Source organism: Eptatretus burgeri, chromosome 5, assembly GCF_056783735.1.
Source record: "Eptatretus burgeri isolate ZD-2024b chromosome 5, Ebu_testis_v1, whole genome shotgun sequence".
Classification (NCBI taxonomy): domain Eukaryota; kingdom Metazoa; phylum Chordata; class Myxini; order Myxiniformes; family Myxinidae; genus Eptatretus; species Eptatretus burgeri.
In genome coordinates, this window is record NC_140965.1 from 78162419 (window position 1) to 78190100 (window position 27682).

The following is a 27682-nucleotide window of genomic DNA, read 5'->3' on the forward strand; positions in this document are numbered from 1 at the left end:
GGTTATCCCGATAGTACGGAACGGGTCGCTTAAGTGGCCCGTGTCCGAAGTTGACCTGCGGCGAGGTGCGATCGCCCGGTCTACCCTCCGTGTGGGTACTTAGGTAGGTCGAATTTGGCGAGCAACCCTATCCCACGCGGGGGCTGATTGGCTCGATCGCGGTGAGACCGAAAGGTCCACCCGTGACTGGTTCCCGGCGTTAGTCCGAGAGGGTCACGACTGGATTGTCCGTCCGGTGGGCGACGTGCCGCGATTCGAGTTACGTGGCCGTCAGCATGCCGGCGGGCGCGAATCCGTAACAATATCAAAAGGCACCAGTTCACCACTTGCTTGATATGTGTACCAAATTTCGTAAAGATATCTTGAGGGGATTTGCAGTTAAGCTCCGGAAACGAAATGTGACGGACGGACGGACGGACAGAACCCATTTCTATATCCCCCGCCAACTTCGTTGGTTGGCGGGGGATAAAAATAGTGAAGGTGAGTGGTGAATACCTTCACGATCAAAGTGGGATTGGAAATGTGGAAGGCAAAGATTAAGGAAGAGGAAGAGTCCATAGAGGAAGTCACGTGGTTACTGGAAGGGAAAAGTGAGAAGAGAAAAGATTCTTGTTTTATTTATTTATTTTTAAATTATATTTTAAGACATGAAACAGAGGATGTAGTTGGGAAGAATTGAGGGCATGATGGAGGGATAGTGGTGGGGAAAAAGTGAAGCTAATAAGGAGAAAATACAACAAACAGATCATGCGCACAGACGGGAAGAAGGGGAGGCATCAAGGAAACCGGATATGAAAAGACAACTAATACTCAACAATGAACACGAGTTTTAACACAAGACCAAACGAGAAACACACAGTAAACACAGAGACAAAAAAACAACAGTAAAAACGCGACAAAAACGACTGGAAAAGTGATCTTTGAGAAAGTCGGCAGCCTGCCAATTCCTTCACGGTTGGGTGGAAGGAAGGAATGGATGGATGGGGTGGAGAGAAGGGATGGATAGAAGGGATGGATGGAGGAGAGTGTTGGATGGATGGATGGATGGATGGAGGGAAGGGATCGATGCATGAATGTATGGATGGGTTGGAAGGAGGGGATGGATAGAAGGAATAGATGGATGAAGGGAAGGGATGGATGGATGGACCAAACTGATGTTTGTGAGCCATGGCGAGACAGTAGACGGCTATGGTTCATTTGTTTTATTATTTATTTATTTATTTAATTACAGCTTTTGACGTTTTTGAAAATAAAATTAGAAATTGACATTCAAGACGATGTTCGGTGATAATGAAAATGAAGTACGTATATAAACGTGTGTTCCGTTGTCTGAGTTAAATCTGCCACAAGTATAAAATGCAGCCTTAATCTCTGAGGGTCATGACCAGCACCACCCGGAGATGCTCAGTGATGCACCCCCTGGTGGAGTACTTTAGAGGTTATTAAGGGAGAGTTGTTTCCAAAACCCAAGTTTATTGCAGATGATGCAGGGAATGTAATGGCAGATGAAGGAACACCAGGTGGGAACTCATTTATTCGTTTATCATTCATTCCTTAACCTTGTGTTCACTCTGTAAGATTGGATGATTGCATGTTGATGAACAACTGGTGAACTTGTTGTAAAATGCCTGCTTTCCCCATGTATGGCCGACAGCTGCAGTCATGTCTATATTTGCTTCAAACTTGCGCACCGGCAGTTGTTACGGCAACCAACGTTCGTTCGTTCACAGTGGACCAGCCAGCTTTTGCATGAAACTATTTGCACCGACAGAAATGGGTACCGGTTACTGTGATCTGAGTTTTTGGACCAGCTAACTACTTTGTTCGTACTTTAGACAGTCTTACCTGGAAACGTCATGTGAAGCAATTGTTGGCTCGCAGGTTTCATCATTCATACGCTGCCAATTTCGTTCCACCGTTCGATGTGTCCTCATCTATTGACATGCCTGTGACCACGTTGTGACTTGTACTTCTATCTGTGGACCCAGATGTTCAGGGTGGCGATAGTAACATGGATGTTCCTCCGGTATTGGTTGCACCTGGTTTGGTATCTGGTGAGGAGCCATCATCTGCTGCCAAGGCCCCGCCATCACCGGTCATGTTTGCGGCTCAATGTCCATGTGCTTCATCCAAACGTGTTGTACGACCCGCGTATTTGGGTAATTATGTGACTTAATGGGGGAGGAGTGTAGTATTGTGTATGGTGAAGGCCGCTGTTGGCTCGGCTGAGTGAGGCCTGCTTTTATGGAATAAATGGTGCTTGATCCTCTCCGTGTGTCCTCATCATTGTGCTAAAGACACTACAATACGAAAGTACACCAAATACATTTGAAATGGAACGTCCTGTTTCCTTGCTTGACTTTCAGCATTTAAAAAGGATAGAACACGACCAAACAACGCTGGGAAGACAACGGCAGACCAAGTAGTATAACCCTTGCGCCTTGCCAAGAAACTGCTTCGGCAGCACCAACACTGCAAAGACTGTGGTACATCATCAACAATAGCTTGTACTAAATATCATTACTGCATTGACAGAATAGCCTCGACCAAAACCGGATCTGGTTACTACACACTCATCTTGAAGCCATCGAACTTGAGTTTGAATCCCAACCCAACAATAGACTCTCATCCTGGTGTTTCACAGGCAGGGTGATTTATCAATGTGCGTGCCATCCCTTGGATGGACGTTAAAGCTCCCAGTGTCCTTCATGAAGAGAGGGGAGCTACCGCCGGCATATCGGCACCTTGGCCAAATTTCTGCCATAACTACTGCTGGGAAAGTAAACCTGGTTCCTTGAGGGAAGAGCGAGACTGAATTGCTGGGAGAGGGATGGAAAACCGCCCAGCATGACCCCGGGCCTGGAAACTGCTTTGAAGAACCAACACTCTGTTTCACAGAGTATGGTACATCGGATCAGATATCATTATTGGCCAATCTAATGGAAGACACAAATCACTTCTTTGGATACAACTATAAATGTGACATTACATGAAATAAAATTATCAACATGTTTCCTTACATCGAGTCAAAGGAACACTCCCGATTTTGTCAAGGCTAGTGTAGGTCTGAATCGGTGGATAATTCGAATTAGAGATTTTATGTCCGTCTGCATTGGTGGATATAATGGCAACAATGGCTTTTATCAACCTTGACAAATGTGTGCTAATCGCCATGGAAATCAAAGCAATGCTGACATTACAGGCAATAGCTCTTCGTCGGAACAAGACAAGATGCTCGAGAGGATACCTTCTCTTGTTTTGATGAAGGGTGAACACCTGAAACGTCAGCGTTTCTTTGTTTCCCGCAGCGGTAAGCATAGCGTTGCTAACCCTCAATTTGATATAATGTATTATTCTAATGTAGAATACGTTTCAAGCGGTGAAGCCGCTTCAGTATTTAACTCCACCACCGAAGGTGAAGGAGGTTATCTTTTCACCCCTTTCTGTCTGTCTGTTTGAATGTGCAGGATATCTCAAAAAGTTGTGGACGATCCGGATGTAATCTTGGTGAACATGTTGGGTGTGTGGCAAGGACGAATAGAATCGATTTTGGTGAAGATCTGAATCCGGATTTGGATACGAGAATTATTTAATTTTTAAAGTGACTCTTCACCATTGAGAGATCGGGCCAAAAACGATTTTGTACTGTATTGTATATTTCAAAAAGGTATTGTGCCCGATATGTTCTCTTGGATCAGGCATTACGTAGCGGAGGTATGCGCTCTACCGAGTGCCCTTCTAGTTGGGTATGTCCTTCCTTCTCTCCGTCCATCAAAAATGAAGAACAACAACCTTTCTAACCCACCGTATTGAATTCTAGAGGGTTCTAAAGGATAATTCATGAGTTATAAAGGGTAATTCTTAAGGGCGTTTCTCAAGGCATTTCCAAAGGATATTGTAAAGGGTAACTCTAAAGGGTAACTCTAAAGGGTAATTCTAATGGGAAGTTCTCGAGGGTTGTTAAGGGTAATTCTAAAGGGTAATTCTAATGGGTAATTCTAAAAGGTAATTCTAAAGGGTAACTCTAATGGGAAGTTCTCAAGGGTTATTAAGGGTAATTCTAAAGGGTAAATTTAATGGGTAATTCTAAAGGGTAACTCTAAAGGGTAATTCTAATGGGAAGTTCTCGAGGGTTGTTAAGGGTAATTCTAATGGGTAATTCTAAAGGGTAACTCTAAAGGGTAATTCTAATGGGTAATTCTAAAAGGTAATTCTAAAGGGTAACTCTAATGGGTAACTCTAATGGGAAGTTCTCAAGGGTTATTAAGGGTAATTCTAAAGGGTAATTCTAATGGGTAATTCTAAAGGGTAACTCTAAAGGGTAATTAAATTCTAATGGGAAGTTCTCGAGGGTTTTTAAGGGTAATTCTAAAGGGTAATTCCAAAGGGTTTCGTTAGTTTCTAGGCTCTGCCTATTTCACATAAAAATGCCAAACTGAACAGCTTCCTTCGGACATGGGTGCAATGTTTAGCTCACCTGGAATGTAGTTCCATTGAGCTTATGGGACGGTGCACCATCCCTCAGTCCACAAATACTTTCAACTTGTTCTCTGAAACTACACATACAGTTTAGGTGAAACTTTAGCACAATGTTCATCACCATGTATGGACCAAGGTTTGTTCATAGCATATTAAAAAAATTGGGCCCGAAGGGGGCCTATGGGGGTTGCCCCCCCCCACCCCCCAAAAATAGGTATTTGCTTTCTTCTCAGAAAATACACATGCTATTCTGATGAAACTTGCCCACAACATCCATCACCCATGATGTACCAAAGTGTGTTCATGGCATTAGACAAATTGGGGTCTCAGGGGTGGGGGCTTACCCCCAAAATATGTATTTGCTTTCTTCTCCAAAACTACACTCACAATGTTGATTTAACTTGACCACAACCTTAATCGCCGGTGATGTACCAAAGCTTTTTCACACCATTAAAAAACAAAAAAACGGGGTCTAAGGGGGTCTCCGGGGGATTGCCCCCCAAAGAGGTATTTGCTGTCTTCTTCGAAACCACAATCACAATTTCGATGAAACTTGACCACAACATTTATCATCCGTGATGTACCAAAGTTTGTTCATGGCATTAAAAAAAAAACTATAGTTATTTACTTTCTTCTCCATTACATATTTTGTAGGTCATCCATGCCTTCCAGTTGTTCCCTGGTTATCTTATCCAGCCGCTACCAGGTGAGCACCCAGGAGTATTGCCCCTATGTTTTTCTTTACAGAAGTGAAGTTCATGGAAGAGCAAGGTAGAACTGACAGTGGAATAAACATCAAGGAAATTCATGAACAGTAAAAGTGGAGGGGGAGGAGAAGAGCAAACACTGACACTAGCAAGTAAGATGGTTGAGATTGGAAAGGTTTGTGTGAGTAATAAAGATCACCAGCAGGATATGGATCTCATTTTATGCATATCACCTGAAAGGAACAATTTTATGGAGTGTGTATTGGTAGAAACGGGAAATCAACGTAAAGTGATGATGTGGACCGTGACACGTGGTACGCGTTTACCTTGTACACAATGGCGGTCCGCTCAGAAGAACTATCATTCGTGATTAAAATTGGCAAATAAACTGCCATTTCACATCAGATCGTTTTGTATATGGTATTATGCACAGCTTCAACATTTTGTGGTCAATGTGACACTGGCAATGTGTTTGTAAAGGTTAAGATGCCATGATTCCCTCCACAAATTCGAGTGAGAATGCCACAACTCTGTAATAAAGGTCCGCAGTATCAGAATAAATAAATAATTTTTCTTGATGTGATTATATTGATTTTTAAGTTATTAACAAAGAACTGAATGTGGTTTTTAATTCAATAATGTTTTTGAGGTGTAACAGTTAAAAAAAAAGCAAACCTGTTGGGTACCACCCCTAAAAATTATATAAAAACTGCCATGACGTAATCGAGGGAAAGATTGTCAGCACGCAACGGATAATGGCCGCACAACTCGCTTCAGACTTGTCAAAAATTGAATTTGACGAATCATTTTATGATCAACAATTCCCAGATTACAACGATAGTCAAAATCATTACGTAGAAGGTGCTGTCAGGCCACACATGAATAAACCCGAGGTCGAGATGACGTCATGGGAGGGGCTGGTCCAATGGATGGGAGAAGTGAGAATAAAAGAGTTGAGGTGTGCAGTCAGCCTGACTTTTGGAAGTTTAATCAAGAGGGGGTTACTGGAAGAACACGTGCATCCTGGAGTAGATAGGGAGAGTCGGAGGACCGAGAGAGCATAGGGAGCAATAGTGGAGAATAAACAGTGGAAAATAGATAGATCACTGACCTGCCTGCGATGTGCGAGCAACAAACCCTGTGCTTCGGTCTCATAAGAGAAGTTTCCAATAATGTTGAGAGCTTTAGATCCCACAGAATCCAGGAGACACAAATGTGATGCTGGGGTGCCATCCCATAGCAGAGAGCAGTACAGTACTCCATTAGGCTATGCATAAATGCCTTGAAGATTGAGTAGCTCTGATTTTTCAAAGAGAAACTTGTATCGACAGAGGATGCCCAGTCTTTGGAGGTCAGCTTTGCTCTATATGGTCGGGACGGGAAAGGTTTTGGCTGATGGTGAGACCAAGAAGTTCGAGAGAATAAACCTCTTTCTTCCAGTCAATGACTTACTCCCTCTTCCGTTATGATAGACGTGAGCCTCATGCTGGTAGCAGAGTTGCTCTCTTTATCAAAAACTCTATTCCTCACGCTTCATGCATGGCCCTCATTCCCTCCACATCCACAGGAATACCGCTGGCTCCGGTTTCCTCCGCACCCACCTCTTGCTTATGTGTGTGTTGTACCATCCACCAAACAGTGATGTCTCCATTTACATCTCGCTCTTCAAAAACATGGACCAACTTATCTATCCACTCATCCCCAAACTCTCTCTTCCTCATATGTGGTGACTTCAATTGTCATCATGCCAGTTGGCTGGGTGTGGGTACCTCTCTCACCTGCTATGGCACTTCAGCGAAAGACTTCTGCGACTCAATCGGTCAACTTCCCGACCCGGATCTCAACCAACGGTACTCCATCTCTTCTGGATCTGACTTACAAATTTCCCTGAAAATATCTGTTCTTCCTCTGCTCCAACCGGCTCTTCTGACCACGTGCTTGTCAATGTGGACATCTCTCTGGCTGTTATTAGAGAAACACCTCAGCGCCGTCGAGTCTGGCATTTCACTCAGGCTGACTGGCAGGGTCTCCGAGCAGCCATAAAACTTCTAGACTGGTCTCCCATCGCTATCACTCTCCAACATCAACTTGTCCTGGGAATTCTTTCAAAGAAACTTGCTCTCCCTCATGCACAGATTTATCCCCTCTCGGCTTCAGTTGTCCTACCCTTCCTCCCGCCCTTGGTTCACTGAAGCTTGTGGTGAGGCAATTGTCCTAAAACAACTTGCCTTTGCCTCATGGAAAGCAAACCCAAAGAAGAGTAATCTCAGTTCCTTCCATAAAGCTCGGAACAAGTGTGTGCACACGCCCCCCAACCCCCACATCTCCCTTCTCAACAATCCTCTGGAAGAAGTCCTTTCTTTCAAGCTTCTGGGTCTTACTATCTGCCATGATCTTTCCTGGGAAAGCCACATTTCCAACCTGGCCGCCAAAGCCAGTCACAAACTGAGAATCCTCCGTCATGCAAAGTCCTTCCTCAGCCCACCTGAGCTCATGACCACATACAAAGCTTTCATCCACAGCCTGATGGAGTACTGCTCTCCCCCGTGGGCTGGTGCTCCTGCCTCTCACCTTTTGCGGCTTCATTCTGTGGAAACCAGGGCATTTAGGATCATTGGCATCTCCCGTGGTGAGGCTGAGTCTTTGGACCTCTCACTCTCTCACCGCAGGCAGCTCAGTGGTCTTTCTGTCTTCTACCATCTCCTCTCTGGTCTCACCCCCCCTGCTCTGTCTGCGATATGTCCCCTCCCCCCCCCAATATTTCCGCAGGCCGCTCAAGGTCCGCCAGCAACCCCCTTCTGGTAAAACTACAAAATTCACAAATCACTGCTCACCTTCACTCCTTCATTCCTCTTTTTTCCTGCCTTTGGAATAAACTCCCACACCCTCTTCAACTCCATTCTTCCCTCCAGGCTTTCAAAACAGCTGTTCACCACCACCTCTTATCTTCCCCCATCCAAAACCTCGATCTCTTCTACCCCCGTTAATCCACCCCAAACCCTCCACCTTCAAATTCCCGGCTTTCCTTCCTGAAAGTCCCTGTAATAGCGATTTTGTTTTCCCCGTGTTCTGCCCTAACCCGCCCAATTCCTCTCCCTTCCACAAATCTCCTAATGTCTCTGTTCCCCAGTGTTTTGTCCTTCCCTCTCCTCCCCCTCTTGTCTCATGCCCCGTTTGTTGTGTGTTGTGTGTTTGCTCTCATACGAGCCTCGACAATGCATACAAAACAAAACAAAATAAAAAAAATTAAGGAAATGGTCCATGGATCAGACCAGATGTTAATCATTTCCATTTCGTGAGTGAGTGAGTGAGTGACGGGGAGATATATATATAGATATATATATATATATATATAGATATATATATATATATATATATATATATATATATATATATATATATATGCAGTTACTCGCAGAGGGATGGGGGTACTACATGAGACAATGTGGAGTCAGAGGCAAAAACGAAGAGTGGATTTTTCAGAGCATCGGAGAGGTCATTTAGAGTTGGGTACCACTTAAATAAATGCCAAAATTTCTCATTAAGTGGTACCCTATTTTCAAACAGCAATATTTCATAATATTGAAGATATTTATCAATATTCTTTCATTTATTAGGGTACCAAGCCTAACCAGGCTGGAACCTTATTGATTTTGTTGTGTTTTTTCCATATTTTCTACATTATTATTTTGGCAGCATTTTCCAAGTTTATTCCCTTTTAAATTCATTTTCCCTGCAACCGCTTATCTGATTGACAAAAATTTTTCACAATCGGAGCAACTACTCATGTAGAATTTTAAAAATTGTAATTATGACATCATAAGTCATGTGGTGTAGCAGACATCTTTGGACCTCTTTGTCTCCGAAACCACTGCATGGAAAAATTGAAACCTGGCACATGTCAAGTACTCCCCTTGGGGAATAGGGGTTGTCAATGATGACATAATCGGTGAAGTAGTATCCAGGCCAAAATTCGACATTCAGAACGCTTTATCCAATCAGTGTGAAAATTATTGAGAGATAAATTGGTGGAGAGAAATTTTTTTAATGATGTCATCAGCCACGTGGTTTGGCAGTCATATGTTTTATTGAAAAATAAAGCTTCAAAAATTTTATTCTCCTGAACGGCTTGACAGATTGAGGGGAAACTTCAAACACATGTTCTGAAAGCTTTGGGGATACCAGAGTGTTCACAAATAATTATTCAGTCACATGGTCTGGCAGACATATTGGAATGAGTGAATATCTTTTGAATTTTTTTCTCTTGAACCGCTTAATTGATCGACGTGAAACTTCAAAAATATGATCTGGTAGTCATGGGAAATATGTTTTCAATTTCAACCTGATTAGTCACATGGTGTAGCAGCCATAAATATTTAATTATACTGAATCTGGGTTTTTTTTCTATTTTTTATTAATTTAATTTTTGAATCCCATTCTGAATTCAGTTTGATAAAGAAGACGTCAAGGGTCACATGCCTGATAAAAGTGAGGTGACTTGGTACCCAGTCATAACTGCTTCAGTTATAAAGCACGCAGCTCAAGTTATCGTTGTTATAGATGGAATCTTTGGCTTAACAGGATAAATGAAAGGTCAACACATTTGAAAGAAAACTAAAATATCAGTGAACAATCTGATTATGCTCTGGAGTGCATCCCAAAACAGTTTATACCCTATCACAGGGGTGCAACCAGGATTTCCCTTAGGGCGGGTGGGGTGGGGGGGTGGGGGCGGTTACCTGCTAAACGAGTAATTATCAGAGGTCCATAAAATATTAAAGTAGAAAATCAAGGCAATGGTGTGAGAGTGCAAGCGTTTCAATCAGTCTCTCCTGAGATGCGCCTACTACGATGCACTGCCAGTAGTGCTAATCCAGTGAGACGATGGTCTCTTGCTGTCTTTTACACAGGAGTCATCAAGGCCCTGTCACACCTTGACGATTTAGCCAGCGTATGCCTGACGTATGCAAAATTTGGCTAAAACGCTGGCACACGTCGAATACGTTATGGGTAAGTTTGTATACGTTAAGAGCACGCTGGCATACGTCGTAGTACGCCGAGATGTTGCACAAATTTTCCATGCTTGAAATTTTTCGACGTATGCCAGTGTACGACTCACACTTTCCGCATACGCTGGCCATAAGTTGTAGGCACGTCACGCGATCGTTGACACACGTCGACACACGTTACTTGTAAGTTACTCATGAGTCGAAACATGTCGAGGTAATGTTTAGCGTACCCGAAACTTATTTGTAACCTATGAGTAACGTGTAGTAGGCACGTTACGCGATCGTTGACACGTCGACCACACGTTACTTGTAAGTTACTCATAAGTCGAAACACGTCAAGGTAATGTTTAGCGTCAGTGTTCCAGACTCCCTGGTTCTTTTAAAAAAAAAAATTCTTCAGTATGACGGTGATGTTAAGACTTCGATTTCTAGTGCGGTTATAATATAATATAATTAATAGGCTGCCACTCAACGATTGAAATCATAACCTAACTAGAAATCGAAGTCTCGACATCACCGTCATACCGAAAAAACAAAAAAAAAAAAAACCAGGGAGTCTGGAACACTGACGCTAACCATTACATTTGCACACCTGCCAACCTTTTTTGAAGGAAAAGCGGTAGGCTGGCGTCGCACGCGTCCCGAGGGGGGTCCGGGGGCAGGCTCCCCCAGGAATTTTTCAAAATAATGAAGCAAAATGGTGCAATCTCCTGCATTTTGAGACCACAGTTAGCTGAAATATATCAACATATTTTTAGAGTGAAAAAAGAGAAAACTTAAAATGGTTGATCTACTCACCAATCTTTATTTTTCTAAGACATCATGATCATCAGTCACGTTTCCATAAATTATTCACTGTCCAAGCTCCACATGTATGTGCCCATACTTGTACACAAGAGTTTACATAAACTCACTGATACATCTTTATGAATGAAATGACTGGCCACTGATTTCATAACATATTTACAGTTTACCTCACGCGAAGCCTTCATACACTTGAACTCTGTTGTTCAACTTGGCTATAACTCGTTAACCCAGCATGGTTAACTGCCGCTGGCACATGTCAAGTACTCTCCATGGGGAATTGTTTTTTATTTTCTTTTCTTTTCTGGTGTTTGCATTGTTGTCGTGCACTGAAGCGATGAGTCCTCTCTGTTAACTGCAGTCTTTGATCATGAATGGAAAATGCCAATGGCGCGTTGTCTGGAAATGAATGCCCGCTGTTTCCTGTCGTCCCATTTGATTGGTCAAGCTTAGTCTGGAAGCAATAACCAATCGCTGACGAGATAAGAAATCAAGGTCAGGCAAGAGTTTTGTAGAATGTAGAAGCAGCCGCGTGTAATACGATCTTGGCAGTGAGAAACGAACGCAAAACTGAAAAAAACACAACTATTTTTTTTTTCCAATAATAATTTCCAAATGCGGTTTGTCTGACTAATAAGATCGGTAGGCATTGGGAGCTATAAAAAAATCAAGGTGTGACAGCGGCTTCACACTTCGATGTCTAGTGCGTTTATGATTTGAATCATCGAGCCGCAGCCTATGAATTGCCTACGCCACGTGATCGTCGGCGATACGCTGTCGCGCTATGCATAAGTTAGACTATCGTTGGGCATAGGTTTTGAACGCCGACAACACGCTCAGCATTCGTTGGTATAAGTTATCAATATGTGATTGAAACGTTCTGTGTACGTTACTAATACGTTATGCATACGTCCAACACGTTATTATACGCCCAAAACTTTAAAAGAAAACATCAATAGTTCAGCGTACGCCAACGTTTTACATACATTTTGAGACCTTGCCATACGCTGGTTAAAACGTCAAGGTGTGACAGGGTCTTTATCTTCGGGAGTCAACACAAGGGAATGGCAAGGCAAAAAAAAAAAAACATATATACATTTTTATGATATTTCAACTTTTACCACTTAAAATAGGAATTGGGAGGGGAGGGAGAGGGTTGGGGGAGCTAAATCGAAAAAGGGTGTATTTGACCAAGCCTCCTTGCAACATTGCAATGTTTGATTGTCTAAGAAATGAAAGAATGGTATGCAAAATAATTTTTGGAAAGAAAGAAAGAAACACAATAAACAATATATCTCCCCTCCCTGTAGAAGAAGAGACATAAATGTATGTTTTGAAAGTGAAATAGTTTAGTTTTCGATCATTTCATTACCCTGCTTGAGTTTGCCAAAAAAACAAAAGATGTTAGAGATGTGAAAAAAAATCTTGAAGGACTTTTTGCCAGTTACAGATGATAATATAAATATATAGCATCAAATGAGGAAAAAGAGACTGCATTTATGTTTTCAAAATTTAATGAAGTGCTCTTTACCGACATTCCTTTTTGTTGCAGGTTTTTTTTTCATGAACCAAAACACCTGTAAATTATATAATAATTTACATATCTTTGTACTCTATATGACATGGTAGCTTTTAAGCACGATCGTAAATTCTGTTGCAGAAGACGATTCAATTGCACACTGGGAACTCATTATCGTCTGACCTCATGAAGTTTCAAGATGCCAAATAAATGGAGATTACAATTGCAAGAATGAATTATGTCATGCATTCTCATCGTATTAATTGCTTTGTCGTGAATTATCGTTTTAATGTGGCGGTGGACAGCGATCCATACTCTTGATATCACCTTGGATCACCTTCAAGAGCAGTGTTCCGTGTCTGAGAACCGATGCTGCACAAGTCGGCCACCGATCCGTTTCAGGGGGAAGTTTCTGCTGAGCAGCCATGGGAATCAAACGCACACCAGCGTGGACAATACAAAGCTTTGCGCACTCCGCCACAAGGCTGCCTCATGCAGTGATTGATATACGAGCATCGGTACGAAAATAATGCCTCGTATTTTAGATATTTTCAGGTATGCACCATATGAAGGCAACAAAATTCCTCCTGAAATTTTTTTTGCAAACCCGCTATCCCGATTAGCATTGTGATTGGTCACTTGACCACACACTATGTCTGTCTAAAATAGATGCTCCCTTTTAATCACTTCACACAAAGCAGAGAGCTGACTGAATTTTGTTTCTGTTTTTCTTACAGAGGATTATGTCCTTTTGACATTAATGTGCATCTGTAAAATGTGTCTGGTCATTCTCCCATTGATGTAAGCACAGTTTTATGGTGGGCAAAACGTTTTTATGGTGGACAAGCTGACCTCAAAGACGAGCCAGGCAGTGGTCACCCTGCCATGGCAGTGACACCAAATAAGGAGCGTCAAATGAATGAGCCCATTCAAAACGATTGGCACATCACCGCAAAAGATTTGTGTGAAGTAATAGGTACTGGAAAACAAACAATCATACAAGTGTTATTTAGTTTCACCATTTCCAACCAGAAACCAAGCATCAGTCAACTGGACGTCATCATAAAGGATCACCTTGAAAGAAGTTCAAGATTAAACTCTCACCTGGAAAAGTAATGGCTACTTTTGTTATGGGACAGGTAAGGTGCACTGCTTGTTGACTCTATGCTAAAGGCTGCCACAATAAATTCTGAGCTGTGCATCAAGACAATGAAAAAAGTGAAACGATGCATATTGAGCCTACCCCAACCATGACATGACAGAAGTGTTGTTTCAGCATGATGATTTGAGGGAACACATCAGCCTGCACACTATTATGGCAATGCCTTAATCCTACTCTTTCAGACTGCCATCTCTGGCTGATTGAAGGATGCATTGTGGGGTTACCACTCTGAAGGTGACATTTATGCCAATGAGTCTGTCCACAATACGGCATTTTCGAATTGATGTAATATGCCCCCAGATTGTTCGGCATGCATGCAAAGAAACCCCTAATTCATTGTGGACAGCCCTGGCTGTATTTCATGCCTGCCAGATAAGGAATGAAGCACGGAACAACTGAAAAAACTTTTGAAGAAGCCGAAAATACTTGAAAATGTACCTGTGAAAAAGGGGTTTCAACAAATTTGATTTGGAGAACTTACTGATCAACTCATCCAGAAAGTTGATATCTTGCAGCCCGTACTGCAAAAACTCCTGACGATGTAAGCTCATGAAAGGCTGGAGGTTCAGGTTCTACCCAAACCTTATGCTTTTTAACACCAATGGGAAGGTCATATCTGGGGCTTGTTGATGTACAGGGTAAGTTTCAAATGATAATATTTACTATTAATTATGTTTGGGAGGAGGGGAGGGGTGGGTGGGAGTGAGAGTTGTGCGGGCTGTGAGCGCAATTATAAATACATATTTTTTTGTTTGGTTCCGGGGCCACAAGATAAATTTTCTCAATTTTTGCATCTAGTGGTGAAAAAGGAGAAGAGCCCATTCGTGTGTGTGTGTGTGTGTGTGTGTGTGTGTGTGTGTGTGTGTGTGTGTGTGTGTGTGTGTTATAACCACAGCCACCATTAGCCAATTGTATTCACAGGAAATGGTTGGAACCAAATGCCTCTCTTCCACAAATATTTCTCACACTGAATTCCTATATTCCTGCGAGTCCAATTTGCATTCAAGAACAGCACGATTATGGTTAACCATCTTGAAATTGACACTCTCTTGTCTAAATGCGGAAAATTATGTTTTCAAAAGACGAATTGAAAATTACAGATTTTGCCCGAGCAACTGCAGGTTAACAGCACCCAGTGAGCAGAACCAATTAACTGAAAAAACACACAACACGTTAGCAAAAGGCCTCATTTGGCATTCATACGTCATTCCGAAAGTACCGAATTGGAAACATCAACACCATAGGCCAGAGAGGTTGGGTCAACACCAAAGGTCAGGTTGTAGATGACTAAATTGACACCTCTCACTGGCTTTGCTGGTGGGCAGGATGACTGACAGCCAGGACTAAACCACCACCTGACAAAAGGGTGGAACGACCATCCAGTAAGGAGATGGTGTCTCCTAAAAAGCATCCATCCGGATTGGACCAGTTTGTGGTAACTAAAGTAGCCGAGAGGGGTAGTGGAACCCTTCATATGAGATGGCTAAGCTAGTTTTAGCCAACAGCAACCATCAAAAGGTTGATGAGCTCGTACTTAGCCAACGACAACCACAAAGCTACACCCGTGGGAAAAGGGTGGGTACACAGTGTCGATGAAGACGTGGAAGGCTTGTTCCTCATCCGGCGGATGATACTGCAGTCCAACTCTTCCCCAACCACGTTTGTACCATTTTCATGGTACAAGTGGCCACTGATGACTATTGTAAGTGCTTTCATTTTTTTTTCTTCTTTTGTATACCTTGTCGAGGCTCGTATGAGAGCGAACACACAACACACAGCAAGGGGGGCATGAGACAAGAGGGGCGGGAGTGGGAAGGACAAAACAGTGGGGAACAGAGACATTAGGATAACTGCGGAAGGGAGAGGGATGGGGCGGGGAACACGGGGTATACAAGATGGACATTACAGGGACTTTCAGGAAGGAAAGCAGGGAATTTGAAGGAGGTGGGTTTGGGGTGGATTAACGGGGGTAGAAAAAATTGAGGATTTGGATGGGGGACGATAAGAGGTGGTGGTGAACCACTGTTTTGAAGGCCTGGAGGGAAGAATGGGATTGAACAGAGTGAGGGAGTTTATTCCAAAGGTGGGAAAAAAAACGAGGAATGAAAGAGTGAAGGCGAGCAGTGATTCGTGATTTTGGTAGTTTTACCAGAAGGGGGTTGTTGGCGGACCTTGAGCGCCCTGCAGAATATGGTGAGGACAAATCACAGACACAGCAGGGGGGGGGGGAGACAGGAGAGGAGACAGTAGAAGAGAGAAAGACCACTGACCTGCCTGCGGTGAGAGAGTGAGAGGCTCAAAAACTCAGCCTCGCCATGGGAGATGCCAATGATCCTTAATGCCTTGGTTTCCACAGCATGAAGCCGAGAAAGGTGGGAGGCAGGGGAACCAGCCCAGAGGGGAGAGCAGTACTCCATCAGGCTAAGGACAAAAGCTTTGTATGTGGTCAGGAGCTCAGGTGGGCCGAGGCAGAACTTTGCACGATGGAGGATTCCCAGTCGGCGACTGGCTTTGGAGGCCAGGTTGGAAATGTGGCATTCCCAGGAAAGATCATCTCAGATAGTGAGACCCAGAAGCTTGAAAGAAAGGAATTCTTGCAGAAGATTGTTGAGAAAGTGGATGGGGGGGGGGTTCTAAACGGTCCAAAATTATAGTAGATTTTTGCATCTATTGGTAAAAGGAGAAGTGTGTGTGTGTGTGTGTGTGTGTGTGTGTGTGTGTGTGTGTGTGTGTGTGTGTGTGTGTGTGTGTGTGTGTGTGTGTGTGTGTGTGTGTGTTCCAAAAGAGACAAAGTGAGAGTGTGAGATTTGTCTGGATTGAAAGACATGTTCCATGTGTTGGACCAGTTTGTGATTTTACCCAGATCTGCAGAGAGCGAAGAAGCTGCTGCTTGCCAGTCTGAGGGATGACAGACGGTACGGCAGAGGGTGGAGTCATCAGCAAAGAGATAAAGAGGATTTTCCAGAGAGTCTGAGAGATCATTGATGAAAACCAGAAAAAAAAAACAGGGCCCAGAACACTGCCTTGAGGAACTCCAGCCTGGACAGGAAGAGGGGATGAAAGAACTCCATTTAGGGCCACAAGGTGACTAAGACAGGAGAGGACGCCTGCAAGCCATGAGTGGAGATGGCCTTGGATACCAGAGGAAGAGAGTTTGGTGAGCAGGTCAGGGTGCCAGTCCATGTCAGAAGCACGTGATATTTCTCGGGATATGGTTCTGATTTTTTTTGTATACATTGTCAAGGCTCATATGAGAGCTAACACACAATGTACAGCAAGAGGGGCATGAGACAAGAGGGGCGGGAGTGGGAAGGGCAAAACAGTGGGGAACAGAGACATTATTTGTAAAAGTGCTTATTTGTAAAAAAGTAAAAAAAAGAAAAAAAAAAGATGAGGACTGATCCAAATGTGAAGGTGTTTTTGCCCACCAGCATCAGCAGCACATCAAAACCACTCAACCCCCTCCCACCACTTCGGCCTGACAACGCCTCATCTAAGACTATTACAATAATCACTCTTTTGAAAGTTTTAACAAGCATTTGTTGCCACGGGCTATTAATAAAAGCATAATCATTGATGATGTAGATATTCATCCATAGGCAGAGGCAGTGCATGATATTTACCAATTGCGGAAAGCACTAAAAGTATAAGCAAATAATTTTCAATATCGTTCCCCAATGCCTTTGCAAATTAACTCTGGCTGCTTGTGTTGACATGTGCATTGTGTTTGCATGGCAGACAACACATGCTTGATAAAATTCGCATGGCAGTGGCTGTTATGGGGCACAGATTTGTTTCACCACAGCAACGAAAGGGTGATTATTATAAAGTCTGAGATGAGATGCTCTGTGGGGCCAGTGAAGAGGTGGTTTCGGAGGAAAGGGGAGGGAGGGGTGGATTGATCATTATGTGCTGATGATGCTGGTAGGGAGAAATATCCATGAATGTTGAGTCAATCCTCCACTCTGGCCTTTGGTGCTGGCATGGCATGGACTGTGAAGAAGCCCAATAATGATGCAGCATGGGCAGAAGCAGTGCATAATGTAACACACAGTAAAAGTCAGTACGTGTGTGCGTGTGTATGTATATATAGAAAGACCCACCCACATCTCTCACCTGTGAATGGAGGGAATAGCCAATCAGCTCTCACCTAATCAACTAAACCCAGGTAGCTCGGATTATATAAACAATTGACCCACTCCCACACCCTCCAGCCGAAGAAGCTGCATAAAGCAACCCAAGAAGACCTTGGTTGCTTTATGCAGCTTTGCTGGGTTGAATGGTGCGAGAGGCAATACACAGGTCAAAGCAACAGGATGAGAATGATGGCGATCCAGGACGCAGTGAGTAATCTGCACATTGTTTGTGGGGGTTTTTTATGGGTGATGCTGTATCCAGCAGCTGATAATAGATGTGGTGAGTGATGCCATGGTGTAATTAGTCCCTATGTAGCGAGCTTCTAATTACACTAATAGATATACTGAACATTTCCATTATTTAACTCACAGGACGACATCTTTCCTATCTGCAGGTAGATTATGTTGAGCGTTTTAAAAAAATGTAACAGCTCAGATGGTGCTGTTTGTAGCAAGACGGTGATTTACACTAAGATGCACTGTATGTTTCCATTGTGTAATGTCCATATGTGGCGACCTGGTAATTACTGGATACATCAATAGAGGCTGTTCATGGTTTCATCCTGTAAGTAACTCACGGGGGATGGCGTCATGGGGAATGACGTGTTACACTGGTGAGACATCCCGTGAAACTATGTTTATGCCGCAAAGCTACAATACAGCATGTACAGTACCGCATGTTTAAAATGCACATGGTGAGACGTCCCGCGAAACTATGTTTATCCCGCAAAGCTACAATACACGTACAGGAAGCAGGTCATGTTCTTGGCTCATGGAAGACATGTTTTTTTGTGAATGTACATCCAGCTGCTTTTTGCGTGGCTCATGAAAGATATGTTTTAGAACAGTGTTATGCTCGCAGCTCATGGAAAATAAAAATTTTAAAAATCTGCAAAAACAACGAATACGCGGGGCAATTTCCCGCGAATGGAGGAGCATGTTGTAAATTATCAACTGCGAATTCGCGGATCCTGTTGGTGTAGGACTGTGCCAATGGGGATCAGCAGAGTGTTCGTCACACCACATATTTTGATTTTCCTGCCGATCACATCACGTGCCTGCTGGTTGAATGGTCTACATCAGTGGGAACAATCATCTGGGTGGCAGATGGATGGTTGTTCTTTGTGGATTATGCGGTTTTACCGTGAGACATAATCCGCGGTGATGCCCACCATAACAGTGTGGATGCAATTTCTCCGAAATTGGGTCATTTGCTTCTGTGTTGTGAAAAACAACATCCATGCAGCCTCTTTAAGAAATATTCATTCGTACGCCTTTTCAATGCAACCGGAAATCTCATCCCAGATCATTGGAAACGTCAGACGATCATCTCGAGCTTGCGCAGAGGTTCGTTCAAGGATATCGATGTTTCCTCACAGCTGCGCTGTCGGTGTTCGTGTGTTGTTGTTGCGGCTCTCTATTCCCCTTCCCCGGCCATGGCACGTGCTGCACATGTTGGCCTCTGTGAGGACGCAAATTCGGATTTACCTCAGGAATAAGCAGAAAAGAAGAGTAGAAATGGAGTTAGTGATGTAAACAGACCTAGCTATGAGATCCCCGCAATGCATGGCCCATTGTCCCGCGAGACAAAAGGGAAGGCACTGTCTAAACATATATTAATTGAATAAATGTCTCGGGACCTTGGATGCCATTGCCTTGGAGGCATGCGGTTTCTTGCACCGCAAATATATATATATATATATATATATATATATATATATATATATATATATATATATATATATACATACATACATACATATATATATATATATACATACATACATACATATATATATATATATGTTCTGGAGCCAGAAGAGAAATTATAGTCGATTTTTGCATCTATTGGTAAAAGAAGTGTGTGTGTGTGTGTGTGTGTGTGTGTGTGTGTGTGTGTGTGTGTGTGTGTGTGTGTGTGTGTTATATCCACTGCAAAAGCTTGCTTGTACCAACAGGAAATGGTACAAACTCGACACCTCTCATATTTATACTATTATAGAGATGTTTGTCTGTCACCATTTTTCTCAAAGATGGCTAAACGGATCTTCGTCAAACTTTCAGAGGTTCATCAGTGAGTGCCCCAAAGCGTTTTAGGCCAACAATGTTTGAAAATTTTGAAAAACAAATAAATAAATAAAAGAAATTACTCCATAGTGCCTCACCTTTTATATCTATGTGAAAGGAAATATTAAATGATCCCCAGCCCCTTTCGTTAGTGAGTTGAGGGAAGTGTCTTTGGCCCCTACAGAAAACAGAATAAAAAAAAATTGATTTCTTCAAAATGCCAGCAGGATTAGAACAGCACCAGGCAATGCCTGATACCCCTGCTAGTTCCCTATATTTCCGCGAGTCTGATTTACATCCAGTAATAGAACAGTTAGCCATATTGAAATTGCAACTTTTTCTTCTAAATGTTGAAAATTCGGTTAAAAAGGCCATTTGATTTACAGATTTCACGTGATCAACGGTAGGTTAAAAATGTCCGGCAAGCAGAACTGAATCGGTGTCTCGCGATCCAAACAAAACACATATAGCGCATGTGCAAACGGCCTCGTTTGTATTCATACGTCATTTTGAAAGTCAAGTATGTTTTTCCACATGATCGTCTCCCAATATGAATAAGTCGATCTTCTCAGTTGACAATATTTTAGTCATTTTTAGGGATAAATAAAGAACAGTTTTTTCACTTTCCTTCTTCACCATGCGCAGCAGTTTCATCATGTCCTCTTTACATTCTGCCAACAGAGTGGTATCATTCGCATACCTTAGGTTGTTGACACCAACAAAATCTTTCTTGTGATGTCTCTGGTCTTTTAAAAAGGATCTCGTTTTACCACCTTGTTGTCACTTTCTATCTCTATCCATGCCTCTGTGAAATATTTGTCTTTGTCTTTCCTAGCTTGTTGTTTGAAGTAGGCATTTAACCACTTAATGTCCTCTCTTGATGCCCATTAATTTTCATCCCTTCTTCTGCCTGCAATATTTAGCCTTCTTCTTTCTGTCTCCTTTGGGATGTTGTTTTTGGCCTCTTCTTTTACAATGTCTTGAACCTCTTGCCACAATTCGTCTGACATTCTGTCAATGAAGTCCAGCTCTGCAAAACGTTTTTGTATTTTTTTTAACCTTAATGGCATATTGTTTGGATATGTTTTAAAGATCATATCTGGTCAGAGTGTTTGTTTTTTCTTTCACCTTTCTCTGTTTGACTCAGGGTTTTGCCACAAGGAGATCATGACATGTTCCACTGTCTGTGCATAGCAGAGTATAAGAAGATTGCACAGCACTTCTCCATCATCTATTGATTAAAATTTAGTCGATCTAATTTCTATGTTGCCCATCAGGTGAAGTCCATATGTGCACAGTCTGCACTTGAATTGTTTGAAACATGTTTGCAGTTACTAGCTCATTCTCCACATAGAACTCCAGCATTTGCTCCCATGGCCCATTTCGGTTGACAAGTCCATGCTATCCTGTAATCCTTGGTGCTCCTGCTTCTCCAATTTTTGCATTCCAATCTTCCATGATAATTACAACATCTCCTTCAGGCACCTGTTCTCCTAGTTCCTGGAAGTTTCCAGAGAAGTCCACCACATTTTCTTCATCTGCTGTAGAACTTTGAGCACATACAGTATCTGAATGATGGTGGTGTTCATGGATGCCCTTTCAACCTCACTGACATTAACCTATCATTGACTGAGATGTATCCCAGTACTGAACTCGCTATCTTCTTAATGCAAATCACTGCCGCTCCATTTCGTTCACAGCTTTCGTGACCAGAAGAGAACACTTTGGAATCATCAGATTGAAACTGCCACAAACCAGTACAACCAGTTCACTTATCCCAAAAATCTCAGTCATTGTCCTCTCCATCTCTCTCTCTTTATAACATTAACTTTCCTTGATTGATTGACATTACTTACATTCCATGTTCCAATTTTGTGATCGTTTGAGAAGCTCAGAGTTCGACTTTCAGACCTCAGCAACTGGATTTCCTTGCAGGTTTAATCCAGTACCATCATGATGACCAGTCCTGCTCATCAAAGCACTTTACTCTTCCACAGTAGCCATTTGGGTGCTTTCAAACTTTGGGGACTCATCATCCAGCACCACAGCTTAAGAGATTTCTGATCATGATTGTAATCTTGGCATGTGTGAAAGTGGTTTGCCATTGCCTTCTTCGAGGCAGTGTCCACACCAGATAGGTGATCTTAGCCCTTGTTCTCCATAAGACAATTCTCTGCCTAGCATCAAGGCCATGCTGGCAAGTATGTGCCAGCTTCATGCATGGCTATCCATCACCTGCTCCCTTGGCTTCATGTAATCCTGATCAGGAGGCTAAATTAGGGTAGTACACCTTGCCCAAGGGTGGCCCATGGGTTTAATGAATTAAAAGGCCTTGAAACTGATTGCTGCCTTTACTCCCAAAAAACCCTTAGGGTCTGGTTGAAAAACTTGAACCTCAAGGAAGCGGAAGATTTGTATTCAAAGTTTCCTTCTCCGAGATGAACTGCCTACCAAAGGTAATGAGCCCCATCTGTCTGAAGCAAATGCTTTTCAGGTACCAGTGATTCACCATTCACCGTTAGTGAGAACAACCTCACCACACTATCAACCACTAAAAAGGCAATCGTATGTCGAACAATACTCATAGATAAGCAATTCCCAGGCCAGCACAAAACCTGCCATCCTAATAATTTGTTACCTCAAGTAAAATGCAATGAATGTTGAAAATCCCAAAAATTCATCCAATTTTCTCCAAATGTATTTTAATCTCGTGTTAAACAACACCGGGGATCACAAAAAAATTTCACGCGTGGAAGGTCCACGTCTCAATAAAAACTTTCAATTCTTAATCAAATTGAAGTTAACCGAAAAAAAGACGATGTTTTGGCCGATCGGTGGAACTTGGCTTGCACGTCAGCACTTCCATATCACGTTCGGAGGTCAATGTTTTGTCTGGAATCGAACCAATTCCATTTAATTATTTATATTACTCATGCAGAATGGAAATTAATATCCGTATAAAGGCTCCAGTCATCAAATAGACATTAAAATGACAAATAGCACCTCTGGCCGATTGAGTGTCGTACGTCAAGCGCTTTGGAGAAGCGGAGCTTGGCTTTAAGCCTTGACCCTTCTACGTCGCATTCAAAGGTCAATTCTATACATCGTTATTTTGTCTTCCATTATCTTCCAGAAACAATGCCATGAAAGAAAAGAAGTTTACTTGGTAGATATACATTATACATCTCCATCAAAACAAACAAAGAAAGCACCCATTGAGGAAGCAGACACTCATCGCCATCATGAGACTAAGAAACGTGCAAAACCACGTCATCAGAATAAAGAGAGACAACAAAACTGCTCGACAACATGAGACTGAGGAGAAACTGACCTCAAACAAGCAAATGAGGCCATTTGGCCAAACATTGCTGCGGTGCACTCCCGGGTTAATTTTTGCTTCAGCTTTAAACAGCAATCTTCTTTATCATCGACTAAAATATCAACCTTCTTGAAGGTTTAATGAAGACTAAGTAACCCGATCTTGATCGGGTGAGCCAACTAGGCATATGTACTGTATATATATATATATATATATATATATATATATATATATATATATATATATATATATATATATATATATATATATATATATATACAGGGTGTCTACAAAGTCTTGTTGCGGTTGTTTAGGCAAAAAATTTTTTAGTACCGGAATAAGACTTGTGGACACTAAACATCAACTGGCACATCTGCAAAGACTTCAAGAGTCCAGTTCAATAAAACGAATGGAAACATGAACCAAAAGTGATCATTGAGAAAATAATGTAATGTTCACGTACGACCTGATGATCCCATCGAGAATGAACATAGAAAACAAAGCATTGCAACTAGATGTAGTACATGGGCACAAAAAAGAAAATACGGCATTGCTAATTGAGGTTTCAGAACCCAGAAATTTTGGCCTAACCAATGCAGAAATCAAGAAGATGACCAAATACCAGGATTTGAAAAATGAAGTCAAAATATCTGAGAAAGCTGAATAATGCAGTCAGTGAGCTCCAGTGATAACTGCAGAAATGGAAATGATAAAAAAAACACTTTAGAGAGATTGTAAAACACATCACTGGGAATATTACTACAAACAAACTACAGCTGGAAGCTATCTGGGGCTCAGTGACTATCCTAATAAGAACCCTCAGACTAAAACTCTTGAGAAAAACAAAACTTCATAGCTTATTCCATGAATCGTGCTCCCCCCCCCTTACCAAAATGGAGGTGGATACTTGAAGACCTGGGAGGATTCTGGTCCACCTTCTGAAACCCGCATATGGAGAAAAACAAATGACAAACAACAAAAGAAAGACACACACACACACGCACGCAGGCACGCACGTTAGAGTGTCTGTCTGGGAGGTCGGTGGTTCAAACGTCGACCGAGTGATACCAAGGACTCTATTCTTTTAAAACCATGCTATGTGTTCCTTGCTTGATACTCAGCATTTAAAAAGGATAGAGCACAGACAAACAATGATGGGAAGGCAATGGGCGGCCACCTAATACAAGCCCTTGCCGAGAAACTGCTTCGGCAGCACCAACGCTCTCCGTAAAGAGTATGGTACATAAAATCATATATATTTATAATCTATCATAATAAATGTCAATGTGTGGTCAGTCAATCAGTGTATACGTCTCCTCCATAACTACAAAACCATGAAACTTCGCAGCCAAAAACTTTGCATGCATACTAAGGGAACTCCAAGGGATTGCACCATACATGGCAAGTGACCCGGATTTTATGGGTTTGACCCGTTTTGTTTCTGTGTGGTCAACACCCGTATTGGATGGAAAGTACGATCAATTTCAAAAATGCCATGTTTCACGTCCATTCCACTCGCAAGGATTGACACACAGACTGATAGACCTGTAGTCGATATGCAAGGTATCACTCTCGTGTCACACATCTGTTAGAGTCGACATCATGAGCTTTCCCTCACCGAAGACCACGTCGACGTTCTACATGCAGCATCACGTCCCTTCCGATCACGTTGACCATATTGCCATCGCCATGAATCAATCAATCTGTGCTTTCCAAATCACACATCCATGTCTTGGTGATATTTATCAGAACTTTCGAGTTTTTTAAATGGCAGGATTTCATTAGTTTCGGATCGTTTTCAACTCATACAAAGTGTCCACAAATTCCCAAATTCAAACCGTAATAACAAAAATAATTAAATAGATTCCATGATACCATCTTATGGCAAAGACCGACAGAGAGAGTTACAGGTTTGAGTACAGCGCAGTTTGAGTACAGGGCAGCATCCCATTTCATTAACGTTCATTTCCATTTGAATTTGGAATGGTAATTGGTGGCATGAGATATTGTTCATGTTATTGTTGTTTCGTATGCAGCCCGTTCCTGTTGGTTGCATCATTTTTCTGGAAGCGCGGTTGTGCTGCTCGTCCAGTGCCTGTTACCAGTAAGCCGATACTCATTTTGCAGACCTTGAAGGAATTACAGGCTGAGTCAACCCACCTGGTATTATTTCAACAGCACGACAGGAGCTCAAACTCAAGAGCCCAAGCAATCAAGAACGCCATCTTAACCGTTAAACCAACACTAAGCTTGTATCGTTGATGAGAGGGTAGACTGGGAGCCACGATTTGGCTTTCTGTTTATAGTCGTTCAGCACACACTTGTCCTGCCTCACAGTAATGCCGAAGAGGAAAGTATTTTCTCACAATGTTCGCAAGAACAAGATCGATTACCGGGGACGATTGTCAAAGGAGGTCACGTGATCTCCTCACATGCAAAACCATCTCCTGGAAAACCAGTTTGATCCTCCGAGAGATCTCGTCAGAAAGGCCAAGAAAGCCTGTGGTGAATACGATGTGAGCACAGTCACGTGAAGAGACTCGTCCGTCAAGTCGTTGCCGTGTCAGCTTGATCGATCTCTGATAGTTTGGTGCTCCACGATCGTTGAGATGAGTCTTTACTCGGACTGTAACAGAAAGTGAACATTTGAGATGAGTTCTGAACAGCTGCAAGACCATCTCATCAATAAACGACTATCTCGGGATTCTGGAGTATTTTGTGTAACTGACAACATCTCGAATATAACGTTTTTGTCACGTGACAATGACACATCCAATAACAGCTTGTCACGTGACACACACTAGCATTTTGATTGGACAGTCATGGACTTAGGAACTTCTTGCTCAAACATTATGGACTTGGGTATTTCTTGCACTACATTTTAGTGAATTCAACAATGACCATATACCAATATACAGGACTTGAGGACTTATTTTCGGAATTTTTTGGTATCAAATGATGCTCTGGCCATTATAGATTACTAGTACGTGCCTGTACGTGTGCCCGTACGTGAATTTTTTTTTAAAACCACTTGCCAGAAACAACCACAAAGGCCGTTCCTTTGCTCTCGCATGCCCGTACGTGTGTGACCGTACATGCGTGACCGTAAGTGCAAACCAAAAGAAAAAAATTCAAACAACTACACAGGCCGTTCCTTTGCTGTCGTAAACGACGACTGGATTGGGGGCATTGTGTTTAAGAAAATCGAGAAAGAAATCGAGAAAGTACAGAAATCGAGAAAGAAAGAATACAGTAAGTCGATAAATCGAGGAAAAAAAAATCGAGAAATAATACAGTACGTCATCACTATCCGGAAGTCCAGAAGTTAAGTCCTCACTGTCCGGAAGTTCACATATCACAGTTACGATTATTCGCAATTTAGTTTTAATGGCCAATTATTCAATTAGCGCCAACGTATTTTGCTTTTTCGCAATGTCATCGCAAGGAAAAACACAAAGAGAAGAGAAGAGAAAAAACAAAAAAAACATACGTACAAAAAAAAAAAAAAACTTTCAAACAACCCACAGTCCGTTCCTTCGCTCTTGTAAACGACGACTGGATTGGGGCATCGTGTTTATCTATAAATGCGCATAAGAAACCGAGAAATTATTAGAATACACGAAGTCATCACTATCCGGAAGTCCGTACGTTGTAACCCGAAATGAGGAATGTGGCTGAGGTTCTCTTCCCCATCGGCCACGCCTACGCAGCAACGTATCCTGTTGTTGGTTGGTAAATAAATGGCCATAACTTAGGAACCACTTGTCCGATTAATATCAAACCTTGAAAAGGCACATACTCAGGTCCCCAGCAATATACCTGGCAAGTTTCCATTACATCGGACCAGTGGTTGTCGAGAAACAGCAGTCTCTCTCACACACACACACACACACACACACACACACACACACACACACACACACACACACACACACACACACACACACACACACACACACACACACACACACACACACACACACACACTGCTGGAATTGTAGATAGATAGTACTGGTGCCAGCTGATTTTTTTTTCAAAAATGTGACTCAAGTACTTCTTGCACCCAGGTAGGTCTTCATTGGTAAAATTGGTTTTACGACGTTTTGTAAAAATAAATAAATAAATAAAATAAAACCACTTTCACGTGGTGAGATATAATCACGCGTTTTTCATCACGTCCAACTTGCCATGTATGGTGCATGAATGAAAAACTGAGTATTTGGGTGAGGTTAAACCACATTTTGAAGATAATTAACGGCTTACCTTCATGAAAAGCTTCTCCTTGGTCATCGCAACTTCACATCTGGCAGGAGTCGAAGCCGCCATTTTGATTCGGCCTAGTAAAAAATGCCTTGCCTTGGAACAGGTCGTAACGGATTCTGTACCATATATCTTCATACCGACGAATCGCTGAACACATTGTTGATCATTAATCGATGATCTTCATACCGACGAATCGTCGTTTGCATTGCCAATCGCT

General features: G+C 42.3%; 1 protein-coding gene and 1 long non-coding RNA gene across 3 annotated transcripts; one reads left to right on the plus strand and one right to left on the minus strand.

Moving 5' to 3' along the window:
* Nucleotides 1-224: 224 nt before the first annotated feature.
* Nucleotides 225-2269, plus strand: LOC147026755 (uncharacterized). The gene is made up of 3 exons (XM_085882550.1): nucleotides 225-1520; nucleotides 1655-1777; nucleotides 1989-2269. Exons 1-3 carry the CDS (start codon nucleotides 1499-1501, stop codon nucleotides 2174-2176), a joined length of 333 nt encoding a protein of 110 aa, XP_085738676.1. The 5' UTR covers nucleotides 225-1498; the 3' UTR covers nucleotides 2177-2269.
* A 2195-nt stretch (nucleotides 2270-4464) lies between these two features.
* Nucleotides 4465-27595, minus strand: LOC147026756 (uncharacterized). Of its 2 annotated transcripts, none has more exons than XR_015058493.1 (3): nucleotides 27466-27595; nucleotides 24092-24140; nucleotides 4465-4556 (listed from the first exon to the last, which is right to left on the minus strand). It is a non-coding gene; the product is annotated as an uncharacterized LOC147026756 (long non-coding RNA). The 2 variants fall into 2 exon arrangements; XR_015058494.1 differs by lacking the exon at nucleotides 4465-4556 and adding an exon at nucleotides 12529-13497.
* Nucleotides 27596-27682: the final 87 nt, after the last annotated feature.

Bases quoted from the DNA above. Each gene is read 5' to 3' on its own strand.
- LOC147026755 (XM_085882550.1), top strand. From the start codon at position 1,499: ATGGCAGATGAAGGAACACCAG. The intron at 1,521-1,654 runs GTGGGAACTCAT...TATGGCCGACAG, and splicing joins GGCAGATGAAGGAACACCAG to CTGCAGTCATGTCTATATTT. The intron at 1,778-1,988 runs GTACCGGTTACT...CTGTGGACCCAG, and splicing joins ATTTGCACCGACAGAAATGG to ATGTTCAGGGTGGCGATAGT.